The sequence below is a fragment of the Micromesistius poutassou genome, assembly GCF_964030765.1.
Source record: "Micromesistius poutassou genome assembly, chromosome: 5".
NCBI classification, from domain to species: Eukaryota; Metazoa; Chordata; class Actinopteri; order Gadiformes; family Gadidae; genus Micromesistius; species Micromesistius poutassou.
This window is the reverse complement of record NC_140275.1, coordinates 18,604,356-18,617,989: the sequence shown is the minus strand read 5'-3', so window position 1 is coordinate 18,617,989 and position 13,634 is coordinate 18,604,356. Positions and strand designations below refer to the sequence as shown.

The 13,634-nt window shown below is 48.3% G+C and overlaps 1 protein-coding gene across 2 annotated transcripts in view; it reads right to left on the bottom strand.

The window, feature by feature from the left end:
• Positions 1-2,941: 2,941 nt before the first annotated feature.
• Positions 2,942-13,634, bottom strand: part of osbp2b (oxysterol binding protein 2b) — a 41,387-nt gene continuing 30,694 nt past the window's right edge. The window contains exons 5-15 of one of the 2 annotated variants that reach the window (XM_084468077.1): positions 12,681-12,804; positions 12,225-12,291; positions 11,423-11,575; positions 10,749-10,994; positions 9,975-10,095; positions 8,964-9,067; positions 7,849-7,944; positions 7,285-7,469; positions 6,645-6,865; positions 5,716-5,733; positions 2,942-4,810 (exon numbers count right to left, since the gene is read on the bottom strand). In XM_084468077.1, coding sequence (XP_084324203.1) covers positions 4,668-4,810; positions 5,716-5,733; positions 6,645-6,865; positions 7,285-7,469; positions 7,849-7,944; positions 8,964-9,067; positions 9,975-10,095; positions 10,749-10,994; positions 11,423-11,575; positions 12,225-12,291; positions 12,681-12,804 — 1,478 coding nt within the window. In that variant the 3' untranslated portion in view covers positions 2,942-4,667. The remainder of the gene's footprint in view (positions 4,811-5,715; positions 5,734-6,644; positions 6,866-7,284; positions 7,470-7,848; positions 7,945-8,963; positions 9,068-9,974; positions 10,096-10,748; positions 10,995-11,422; positions 11,576-12,224; positions 12,292-12,680; positions 12,805-13,634) is intronic. The other variant, XM_084468078.1, reaches the window with a different exon arrangement.

The following is a 13,634-nucleotide window of genomic DNA, read 5'->3' as shown; positions in this document are numbered from 1 at the left end:
GACGCGTTGAAGTGTGAACTTGAAGCGTCATGTAAGCTTCTGCAGCGACTCGAGAAGCAGCTTGGAGGAGAGTGGCAGCAAATAGCAGACAATAAACCAGCAGACAATAAAACAGCAGACAACAAAACAGCAGACAACAAAACACTGAAACACCGAAACACTAAACCCTAAACACTCCCGCGGCGGGAGTCCCGCCGATCCCTGGAGACCAGTCAGCCGGCCCAGGGGGTGGGGTGGGGGGGGGTCGTTTTCGGCACATGAGCCCCAAATCGATAGATTTCGCGAAGCTTATATTTCAAAGGCTCAAAACCAAAAAGCACTGATAAACTAACTGTTACCATAGTGAAATTACTTAAAAATCCGAGCATGAATAAATCCTGTGAACTTTAGACAGTGCTCTGTATGGGCAAGCAACACAGAAATCAGATGTAGCCAGAAGAAAAACCAGGACAGACATCCAGTGTCAACACTAAGAACTTTATTATCTTTTCTTTATCATTGCGTCTTTCTTTCTTATAAGACCATGTTAAATGACTATAAAGTAAGGAAGAAATGCAAACACAATTGAAACAAAATAAAAATAAATAAAACTATTCTTCAGTTAAACCCAAACACACCATCAGGCCCTGCTGTCCAACCCCTTCTCATCATCCTCAAACCAAGGCCACTGGTCCAGAGTCAGAAAGAGCTGGTTTTAGTTTAAATCAAGGCATGGAAAATATCTATCTTCATACAGCTATACTTTATTAGAACCAGCAGCGTAGAATAAAACTAAATGTATAGGCCACAGGCCAGAACCCAACCAGCTCATTGGCATGGACATTAATATATGAATAATGGCACCCATGAGAGAGAGAGAGAGAGAGAGAGAGAGAGAGAGAGAGAGAGAGAGAGAGAGAGAGAGAGAGAGAGAGAATAGAAAACAATCATTGGAAATGAAAGCTTAAGCGAGTTAAAATCCTGTGGGGAGCCAGTGGAGAGCGTTCTTGTCCACAGTTCAACCCTCTTGGTTTGCTTCATTATTCCCCATCTGTACGAGACAGTCAACTATTGGTGTGTAAGCAGCAGCGGCCACATCCCGACATCGCAATTATTGCTTCAGCTTAAAGACAGTATGCAGGCATTCACCGGCAGCTCGTCAACAGCCCACCAGAGGTCGCTGTGGAGGATATATTGGACAAATGAACAAAGATCTTGCCATTTAAAATCACAGATATAAAAATCATCTGTCAACTCAATATCTAAGTCAATCTTTAGTGAAGCTCATGTTCAAAAAACTACACATCAACCTTAATACCATGTTAATCTAGCCAAAGTAAAAACCTTTGTTGAGTTGGAAAAAAATAAGACATTATTGTGATATATTTTGCCTGTGTGTGCAAATTACAGTAAACGACAATGTCAGTTGATATAAATGATTTAAAGCTGTAAACCAAAGCTAATAAAGCCTATGTGCTTATGGAAATATGAGTTGTTTTGTTCGAAATTAAAAACATTAAATTAAATGTACTTTAATTTTTACTTTCATTTAATGAATCAGAAGTGGGGTTACAGTATTCATTTCTGTAATGAAGTGATGGATGAAACTGGTACTCTGAACACTGCATTGTAGAAGCACCGAAGAACATGAACAGAAACCAAAAACGTTTGGTTATCCCCTCAAATAACCTCATCCACTGCAGAAAGGAGTCAACGCTTTGGATATTCCACGAGGACAACCATAATCCATCACCTCTTCAAATGTAAACTGATAATGGAACAAAATCAATATATTGTGAACTTTGTATAAAATAATGTGTAACACCCCGTCATCGTAGCTAACACCACACACTGAGGGCAGTGTTCACTCAGCGTTATCTTTCTATTATTCTAACATTCAAATCTTTTTCAAATTATAAACTTGTTCACCATTCAAAAGTAAACCTAAAATTTAAAACTCAGACAGTGCCGTTTTTGGAAAGACACAGGAAACCACAATGTGTGTTTCTTATAGCTGCAAATGAGCAACAGCTTACAACAATTTAATAGAGTTTTGGTTATGTCACTGTAAATTGACTAAGTCGTAATCAGGCATCAGAGACATCAACTTTAGACAGTGCTCTGTGTGGGCAAGACCTTCCAGAAGGTAAATATGGTAGAAGGGAATAGGTAAGAAGACAAATATAGAACAACAAAACAATTCCACGTCATGTTTGTCATCTGATATGAGAAGCTCTTTTGGTTGTCTTGTGACCTGGCTGTAACACTTTGAGATGAAGATTGTGTTGGCCGCTAACAACGTCATGTTTGGGAAATCATGAAAATGTGTGCCATTGTGAGTTTCTGATCTTTGAGTTAAAACCAGTTTAAACCAGTGCAAGATGGTAGGGAGCTCCAGTTGATTCTACACTAATAAACCATTCGGTTCAGCGAATAGGGCCCAGTGTACGCAGCCACAGGTCAGAATGCACAGCTAGCTAGTTAGGCTACATTCGGATCAATTAAAATGATAGTAAATCCTTAGGCTCCGTCATTCAAAATTCCAATTTGAAAGGTACTGTACACATATAACTTAATATTCAGATTAGTTATATTACTTCATTTTTTTTACAATATCATCTTGTTATCACAAAAATATTCACACAGGCGACTGGAACGATCCCAGTCCACTAACCATAACCCAGTCCCCTGACCCTAACCAAGTCTCTAACCCTAACCAAGTCCCCAAACCCTAACCCAGCCTCTAACCATAACCAAGTCCCCTGACCCAGTCCCCTTACCCAGTCCCCTAACCCCAACCCTGTCCCCTGACCCTGTCCTCCAACCCAGTCCCCTTACCCTAACCCCCAGCCCAGTCCCATAACCCTAACCGCCCAGTCCTCTAACCCAGTCCCCTAACCCTAACCCAGTCCCCTAACCCTAACTCAGTCTCCTAATGCAGTCCCCTTTCCCTAACCCAGTTCCCTAACCCAGTCCGCTAAACCTAACCCAGTCCCCTAACCCAGTCCCCTAACTCTAACCCAGTCCCATTTCTACTTTCCTAGAAGTAATTACAAAACAGACCACCTCTTTTAGACTGCTCTCCTTTAGACATGAAGTCCACGTTCAGACCAAGGGAGCATTTCCCTTCTTGAGTGAGTCAAAGGCAATACACTCAACACTGTTGACTGGGCTGATCACAGATCAGTTTGACCCACATCGGTTCAACGTGCTGCCCTCGGTGCGACTGGCAGGAACCGGCCCCGTCGGTCAAGAGATCTGCTCACTTCTGGAGTGTCTGAACCTTCCTCCTCAGCCCCGTCCTGATGGACGCTTCAGAGCATGGAGGCAGACAGACACTATTGCTTTGAGACTTCAGAGAGCTGCACGATATGCAACACATAAGTTGAGCCACTTCTACTACAGAACCGTCTAATAACACCAGGCTCATGTTACTGGAACCAAACCTCTGAGGGCAGGAGAAGACAACATTCAAGTTTTATCATCGTATTTCAATAACTAAAACCCCCCCCGACGGTTCTAGCGTCATAGAGTGGTTGGTCTCGTAGGAGATACAGCCTGGCTCTCAGTGTATAGCAGATCGTGATCGAATGGCCTGTTGAGTCGCTCTGTTACAGGATAATGGAGACGGGAGATGCTGGAGGGGGTCATGCTACTGGGATGGAGAGCACCGCTGGACAGGAGAACTGAAGAGTCCCGTCAACAGCCACCAGGTCATGTGGAGCCTCAGCTGCCAAAAGATCAGTCCACTGTATTATTGATATCTAAACCTGTACTCTTCTAGATACCCTAGGCCAAACCATTTGAACAAGATCACCACATGACCAGCTAAATGTTGGTGTACAAACATTGCAACTCAATCATGGATTTCTTACATGAAATAGGAGCCATGTAACTTCTGACCTAAAGTATGAATGTGGCTGATTACCCGATATTCTATTCGCCCATACGTCCCGACACTTGAACACATGGAGTGTTAGGTGGACCATCCCCCAGCAGGTCCACTGAGGTCCTGGTTCATCCACAGAGCTGAGGGGTCATTAGAAGCTAATGAGGAAGACTGACACAGGGTCATCACACGGATATCCTTCATCACATGACCCAAGACCAACCTAAAGCACTTCATTCACCAGAGGGAGAAGGGGGAAAAGGCTTCAAGTTTTGTAATCTATGCACAGCATAATCTACTTTGTGCTAAATTAAATCAAAATCAAATATATCAAGACACTTTCTTTTTTTGAAACCTCCTTTGGGAAACCTTTTAACACTAAACAGGGTCGTCCTGTTGGTCTGGAGTCCGTGTGGGTGGCCATCCATCAGAGAAAGAGCTGCAGACCAGGAGGACTGCTTCAAATGAACAGTGGGTCAAAGTGCATTGTGGGTAGCAGTGAGGAGCACCTGATGTTTTGTTGTTTTGTTCCTTCCGTTTGCAACATCCTTCTCTCCATGTTCTTCAGCCTCACGGGGGGGGTGGGGGGGGGGGTATTGAAGGAATGGCCCTTTCTCGTAACCCCCTGCCCCAACTGTCAAACTGCCTGACAGTGTGCATTAGTAGGTACAATGAATTGTATTCTGAGACTGTGCAACGCACACTCCCATGCTTTTTATTATCCCATGATAAAAAGAAGAGAGACACAGAGGGTTCCTCCTGCCAGGGGCTCTCCTCCTCCTGGTCCGCTGAGCTCAGGTTAGAATATCTCGGCACACATGCTCCAGTCCTGCCTCTCCTTGGCCTCCCAGTAGCCTCCCTTGTACACAAAGTTGGTCTCCCCGGTGATGGAGTCTCTCCGCTGGTGGAACCACAGTGGCTGGTAGCCCTCAAACTCTTTGCCTGGAGGGAGGGAGGGAGGGGGGGAAAAGACATCACTCACTTCCTGCTTCTCTGCCAATCAACAGGAGACCACAGACTATGGTGTTACCTTACAGGAAATGTATTGCTAGAAATACATTCTTTAATGGAAATGTCGCAAGGCTTCAGGAGAAAAAGGATTTTCTGCTCTGTTTATTTGTTCTGTTTCTTTACTGGTTTGGCGTCTGGTGAGGCGGATATGAACTGGGAGAAGGTCATGCAGGCCGTGGGGGTGAGGGTCAAGGGGTAGGGGTGATGGTTGGGGGTAGGGTTGAGGGTCAGGGGTAGGGGGGAAGGGGGTAGGGGGGAGGGTCAGGGGTAGGGGTGAGGGTCAGGGATTGGGCTGAGGGTCAGGGGTTGGGGTGAGTGTTGGGGGAAGGGGTGAGGGTAAGGGGTAGGGGTCAGGTAGGGGTGAGGGTCAGGGGTAGGGGTGAGGGTCAGGGGTAGGGGTGAGGGTAAGGGGTAGGGGTGAGGGTCAGGGTTAGGGGTGAGGTTAAGGGGTAGGGGTGAGGGTGAGGGTCAGGGTTTGGGGTGAGTGTTGGGGGAAGGGGTGAGGGTAAGGGGTAGGGGTGAGGGTAAGGGGTAAGGGTGAGGGTGAGGGTCAGGGTTTGGGGTGAGTGTTGGGGGAAGGGGTGAGGGTAAGGGGTAGGGGTGAGGGTCAGGGGTAGGGGTGAGGGTCAGGGGTAGGGGTGAGGGTCAGGGGTAGGGGTGAGGGTCAGGGGTAGGGGTGAGGGTCAGGGGTAGGGGTGAGGGTCAGGAGTAGGGGTGAGGGTCAGGAGTAGGGGTGAGGGTCAGGAGTAGGGGTGAGGGTCAGGGGTAGGGAGGTGCGTGGGACTGGGTGAGTTGGGTGATGTGTGACAGAGCAGCAGGTAGCAGCTCCCACTCACCAGAGTCATATTCACACTCTGGACATCAACAGAGGGAGGAAAAGAGAGACAGGTCATGGACACACATCAGAATCAAGCCTGACCCCCCACCCACACACACACTAAACACACTAAACACACTAACAGCCCACTACACACTAACCAGGACAAGCCTTAATGGAGGTATATCTTATATTTGATGTATATATATATATATATATATATATATATTCTCTAGTATACAAGGGTTTGTTGTGCTCAGTAGAGCACAGGTCCACAAGACCTGGACATGATGGCCGTCTTCAGCCTGCACTGTGGTTATTCCAATTAGAACGATAAAAGTGTTTTAAAATGATTACAACATGAAGTTCAAACACTGGCCCATATCGGGCTCAGTCCTCATCAGCAAACGGAGATAGAGAGTGTGAGGGGGTTATTGTTGAATGCTCTCTGCGGATTAGTGAGTCCAGCTACAACTGCAGTCATTAGGACCCCCCCTAGGGGTCAGGACCCTGGGCTCATGACTCTGGTAATCATCACCCCCTGTGCTTCCTCCTGCTCCTCCTCCTGCTCCTCCTCCTCTAATGATTATCTACACACGCTTCCTCCTCCTCCTCCTCCGCTCTAATGATCATCTAGCTATGCTTCCTCCTCCTCCTGATCCGACTCTCTAGTGATTATCTACACACGCCTCCTCCTCCTGCTCCTCCTCTCTAGTGATTATCTACACACGCCTCCTCCTCCTGCTCCTCTCTAGTGATTATCTAGACACGCCTCCTCCTCAGAATACACTCTTCTCCATGCATTGCCTGAGTACACAGACACACACTAACATGTATTCACAAGAGTTATTTATACGGAGGAACTCCTTTCATCTGCCCTTATTGGTCCTCTTTATCCTCCACCTCCTCGCCCCCTTTGCCTCCGCCTCCTTCCCTCACGTGGGCTACCTTCATCGTAGGCGTCGGTGGCCTCCGCCTCCCTCCTCCTCCTCACGGCCCTCTGCTTCTCCTCCAGCCGCTGCTTCTCAGAGTTGGCCTCGTCCCAGCGGCCCTCCTCCATCAGCCGCTGGTCGGGCCGCAGCCGGCTGTCCGTGGCGCCCACGCCCTCCTCCGCCTCGTTCAGCGTCAGCGCCAGCGATGAGAAGAAGTACATGTTCTCCGCGTTCTCCCTGAGAATCCCAGGAAAGGTCACCCAGGTCACCCCTCACATTACTGACCACAGTCGCCCATAAATGAACTGAAGGCTATAGACTTTAGATCTATTTTAAATCAAGGTGGTGTTCTGAGGCTTCATGGCTGATCATTTTATTGGGGATACTCCAGTGAGACGCCAGTACCCCTTTTAGGAAATTAATTCTCATATTGGATTTATATATCGTAGCATCCTGAGGAGTTACTTTCATATATTCATTTTAATCTTTTGCACCGCATTTTAACACATTATTCATATCTCTTCTCATGCCTGGTGTATATTTGTATTTATTTATTACATATTATTTTCTCCATGTTGATGGAGTATCTGTGCAGCATCTGGTTAACGCTGAAGAGACGTCCTCATGGCCAGCTCATGGTAGCATGGAGTACTTACGGCAGAGGGTACTTCTTCCACAGCAGCTTGGGGGACAGCGTCTGGTACACAGTCTTCTGCTTGCCCTCCGTGCTGCTGCCCCTTCGGCTGCTCTGGACGATCTTGGCACTCTCGATCTTCTCATCCCACGTCCCCGACAGGATGTAGTGGGCCTGGCCGTCGCTCTGGGCAACCACCCCCGTGACCTGGAGGGGGGAGGGGAGGGGAGGGGAAAGGGGAGAGAGGAGGAGCGGAGAGAAGGACAGGGGAGAGGGGAGAGAGGAGGAGAGGAGGAGAGGGGAGAGAGAGGAGGGAGAGGAGGAGAGGGGGGGGGGAGGAGGTGAGGATAGGGGAGAAGGGAGGAGGGAGAGGAGAGGGAAGAGGGGAGAGGGGAGGGGAGAAGGGAGAGGGGAGGGGAGAGGAGAGGAGAGGAGAGGAGTAGAAATAACTACCAAAACAAACACAAGTCAGATCTATCCACATAAATGGATACAGAATACTAATACTATCCAGTAGATGGCGGAAATAACACACAAGGACCTTCATGTTGGGTGTTATATAGGTAGAAGCAGAGGCGGGTCTTACCTTGCGGGGAACGTCCCTGGAGAAATAGCTGTATGGAGAGAACTTAAGCTGACACACATCCTTGGTCTTGTGATTAACTATCTCAATATCCCCGGACTGGTAGAGAGACACAGAAACAGAGAGAGAGAGAGAGGGGCCAGTGAATTTAAGGAGCAGAGAAAGAGCATCATCCAGAGAGCACTAGAGTCACGTCATGATGGCTGTTCCTGGAATTAAAACATGATCATTACCAACACCTAGCTCTCCTGTCATTAACACATTATGGACCTGAGAGCAGAGACCCAGCCATGCATTGGGCTTCCTCAGGTAGAGAGCTATTGTCCATGTTGATCATCCAGGGCGCATGTGTCTAACATAATGCTGGGAGCAAGGCCTGCATCATGCCTACGATCTGTGCATTCAGAACACAGTGATACAATATTCAGGAGCATCTAAACTGGACCCACACACACACACGGCCTCCCAGGGACATCAGTAGCCTGTTCCTCCCACCATTTTAATTGGGCCGTTTGACAGAGCGGAGAAGCTGTTCTTTGAGGAAACATGGCAAGATAAAAGCGTGCGGGTCTCCAGAGATGCTGCTTATTGGTGTGCTTTTCTCCTGTCTCCCTGTGTTCCTAACAGCCTGGGTTCCATCAGAGGACAGAGCAGCACAGACTGAACAAACAAGCCCCAGAATGATGCAATAATATTAATACTAATGCAATCCCACAGGCAAATGCTTTGTACAATAATAGGATCGTTTTCATACCAGTGAGGCACATTGTATTATTCATAAGAATCCTATGACCTAAATATTGGATGGGAATGCCTGATGATTGTATACTACATACAACATTTAATAAAGGTAGATTAAGATAGAAAACATAATAGAAAACCTAATTTAAGTTTAGAAAGTAAATCTACCAGCCAGCAATTACCTACCAACCAGGACTCATCAGTTACACACCTGATTGAGACGCAAAGTTGTTTAACTCATCAGTTACACCTGATTGGTTGTTTAACCCAATCAACAAATCCAGAGAGCTGACTCGACACACACAGACAAACACAGCCAGGAGGGCTTTGACTTCCTGAGCCAGTGACTCCCAGGTCAGCCGAGAGGACCAACAGACCTGGTCAATCCAGAGCTTCCCAACGATGATGTTGTGCACGGTGGACGTCACCTTCCTCCACACATAATGGTTTCCACTGGAGTGGAAATGGAGGTGGATGGCACCTGACAGAAGGAGGAAGGAGATAGGAGAGGAAGGAGACAGGAAACAAGAGTTAGGAGGACAAGTTAACAGCAATGCAAAAGAGGAGGTGTGTAGGCTAAGCAATACCCTTTATATAGATCTAGAGGAGGCTAAACAATACCCTTTATATAGATCTAGAGGAGGCTAAACAATACCCTTTATATAGATATAGAAGAGGCTAAACAATACCCTTTGTGTAGATCTAGAGGAGGCTAAACAATACCCTTTGTGTAGATCTAGAGGAGGCTAAACAATACCCTTTGTGTAGATCTAGAGGAGAGTAGGTTAAAGAAAACTAAATTACTTTTTATTTTGAAAAACGAACCCACAAGCGCCACTGGCCATCTGTTAGTCAGGCCACATCCCTTCCCCACGCTTCTGAGCAGCTTCAACCCCAAGAAGACAAACAGCAGGTACAGAACTATGTCCAATTAGTTATGAGTATATAGATATGTTGAGTGGTCTCTTAGCAGGGCTGGTTTGAACTATGTGAGGGAAACAGGACCAGGAGGTTAGATAGAGTTCCTGCCACCCTTCACTCCGTTCTTTATGAGGCCGTCACAGAGGCTGTAAACCCCTTTAAGTCATTCCCACACACTCCCACACTGTGGCTTTAGTCTGTATGAGGGATGGGCTATGTCTTACTGGAACTGTACTGGTGACTCTATACACAGCAGAGCTGGGGAAGATGTATTGTCATTAAGAACATTGCTATAGATAATTATAAATACTATAGATAGACCCATATTAAATTAACTGGAAAGAAAAGTTCTTCAAAAGTTCTACTCATTCAGACCTCCTCCCTGCCAGCTCCAGCACTAGAGCAGCCAGCTGGTTCATCACTCAGGGAAACCTTTATTTTGAAGGGGGCGGTACTAGGGGGCTCACCGAGGGGCATGATGGAGAGGTATTTCCCGCGGAACTTGCTGGCGATGGTGATCTCCTGCCACAGGGTCCAGCCCCGCTGCGAGATCACGTGGTGGGCGGCGGCAGGCGGGTGATGGCTCACCTAAGAGACACAACGACATGAGGTTCAACAACAACAACACAACACACCAACATGAGCTTTAACATGTCAGCCATGCTCCTCTGGTCCACCAAAACCTCTGCCGTCATCTCACCCGTCTCATACACAATCCCCTTATGACTCTACAACCGTTGGTAAAATACTTAGGAAGTATTTATTCAGGAAGGAAAGAAAGAGAGAAAACTCCTTTGATTGGACATTACCTATGGTTGTCCTGATAGATGGTCTATTACCGTTCTTCTACACTGAATTTAAAATGGGGTAATTTGAGCAGATCGGAACCAGAGTTTCATATCATTAAATTATTCTAGCCTACCAGCATCCCTGAAAGAAGTTCTCTTAATATCTTTCTTCTCAAGTTGCTTCCTTTCCCACTGGATACGAGGGTAGACTCAGGACTCCCCTTTTCCCCATTGATTGCCTAAGTCTGCTGAATTAGGTATAAATAACCACCTGGACCTCTCCCTCCCTTGACCCCCTCCCTGAACCCCTCCCTCTCTGGACCCCCTCCATGGACCCCCCTCTCTAGACCCCCCAGAGGGGTCCACCCCTCTGGACCCCCTCCATGGACCCCCTGCCTGATACTCTCCCTGGACCCCCTCCCTTGACCCCTGACCCCGTGCCGTGGAGCTCACCTGCTCACACAGCGAGCGGTAGCCAAACTCCTCGGAGCGGTCCAGCTCGTAGGTCTCCCCCAGCAGGGGGTTGAAGGGCTTGGCGGTGCGGTGCACGGTGGTGGAGTAGGACGACACGGAGAAGGCCGCCACCAGGCACATCTGCTCCAGGGACGAGTCGCAGCGCGCGGCGCGATCCAGCAGCTCGTGGTACTCCAGGTCCTCCGTCAGCCGCTGCAGCATCGACAGCGGCTCGTTGAAGTTCACCTGGGGGGGGACACAGGGGGTACGTGAGGACCTCCGTCCACAGGGGGCTTTGGGGGACCATAAGGGGCCACCTAACTAAATACATATGGATGACCTTCTTTTGCAGAGGTTGAGTGTGGTGGTCTCGTCGTATTTTAACAGCTTTCCTTTTCACACTGGCACGATGACACTAGTATGAAATTGGCCTGAAATACGTTCTGCTTCACTTTCAGGGTCTGGGAGACTTACAGGCATGGGGGTCTTGGAGAGCTCCAGAGGGGTCTGGGGGACAGACTTACAGGCATGGGGGTCTTGGAGAGCTCCAGAGGGGTCTGGGGGACAGACTTACAGGCATGGGGGTCTTGGAGAGCTCCAGAGGGGTCTGGGGGACAGACTTACAGGCATGGGGATCTTGGAGAGCTCCAGAGCGGTCTGGGGGACAGACTTACAGGCATGGGGATCTTGGAGAGCTCCTTGCCGATGCAGTTCTTCATGATGCTCCAGAGGTTCAGGGAGTAGTTGGGCTTCTGGGTGATGTGGGAGCGTCTGGTCCGCCGCGCCGCCTGGTCACGCCCTGACGTCTCGCTGGGGCCGGGACCCCCCTGTGGGGGCAGGGGGGTCATAGGAGAGAGGGGAGACAGGGGACAGAGGGGGGACAGGTGGGAGAGGGGGGACACGGGGGAGAGGGGACAGAGAGGGGACAGGGCAGAGTCAAGGGAGACAGGGGACAGAGGCAAGATAGGGAGAAACTGTTTGAGATGCAGACCAACATGAGATAAATACAGAAAGACGACAGACAGACACCTGATTAAAATAGAAAGAGAAACCGAAAGCATAGACAGACAGACAATAGACAGACAGACAGACAGAGAGACAAGGTGGGCAGATTTCCGACTGCTAATTAGGAGTGAGGGCGAGCAGCTGTGGTCTTTCAAGCACATGGCTGGCAGCTTGAGGAGGGCACAGACAGGCCTGGTGTATCAAGTGTATATAAATAGTAGAGATCAGCTGTGATATTGTCTTTGGCAGCGAGCTTCAGCATAAGGGCTTGAGCAAACCTGCCAACATGGTGGATATCAAACCTTCCTCAGTTCCAACCTGATGATTACATCCAATTTCTCCTTATAATACATTCTTCATGATAATAATAATTGATGCAATTTCCCCATAGACCTGCATGAACAGAGATGTTGATGGTGTGGAAGAATGGGAAAGAGATGCCAGAGGTTTCCATGGTAACGTGACACTTACATGGTCTTCCTGGCTCCAGTCGTTAGGCTGGCTTCCACTCGCTGCACTCAAGCTGCTCTGAGAACGCCTGCAACACACACACACACACACACACACACACACACACACACACACACACACACACACACACACACACACACACACACAAGGAATCAATGAGTGTACAAACATTCCAGGGTCTGTGATAGTGGTTTTAAATCCATTCCTATAGGAAGGTGTATCCTGTGTATTGTACGTCCTATGCAGATGAAAAAGGGCTTAATGGGGCCTGGCCAGGGGTTCACTCGATCAGACACAATCCCAATGAGGTGGCCATATGATAGTGAGTGTGTGATGATATGGTGAAGGTGTGTTGGTCAGGTGTGTTAGTCAGGTGTGTTGGTCAGGTGTGTTGGTCAGGTGTGTTAGTCAGGTGTGTTAGTCAGGTGTGTTGGTCAGGTGTGTTGGTCAGCTGACCTGTGCTGCGGCACCTCGCTGGCCCTCACTGTGATGAAGGCAGGCGAATCCTCCATGGCGTCAAAGAACTCTGTATCCTCATCTTCGTCACTGGCCTCCTCCTTCGGACCCCTCCCACTCCGCTCTGCAGGGGGCCACATCAGGGGCCGAGTGACACATCAGGGGCCCGGTGACACACACACACACACACACACACACACAACCACCCAACCTTTACTCTCCCCCAGGAAGGGTTACAAGGAAAGAAATTCCCAAGTGCACCGCTTATCTGCTTATCTTATTAGGCAATGTTCCTGTTGCACAAGTTAGAGCCACTAACCCAAATTACAGCTTGGTGATCCCGTGCCCACCATCAGAGTCAGAGAACGCTGCCCTGCACAGGGCTGAGACACAAGCATGATGCTAGCACATGATGCTAGCACATGATACCAATCCCGTTGGAAGAAACTGACCCTAAACAACTTTTAAACCACCTTTAAACGGGCCAACGTCTATTAAAGAAGAGGAGCTCTATGCTGACTGGTCCATATGTGATTGGGACAATGACAACAACAACCAGCCATGAGCCAAACGGTCCCTAAAGAGAGATGATAGTGTTGTATGTTGTTCATGTTCGATCACGTTGTGCCAATATATAGACTCCCTCCTGCCACAGACTTAATTCTATTACTGACTAATGTAATCAGTTAGAAACTGAATCTACATGAGCCATTTCCTGTCCATTCTATCAGATTAAACATGAGGGCGCCTATGGATCTGATCTCTGACCAGTACCGTCATCGGGCTCCAGTTACCGCGCCAACACTGGCTTCCTGTTAACAGGACCTTATGTCACTGATACCCTCTCTGTAAATAGACAACATATTTCATCACAGGTTCATCTATAGGCTGCACCTCGCACACTATTCTCATATAATGCCATCCTATCGTCTCTGTATAAGACTACAGGAAATG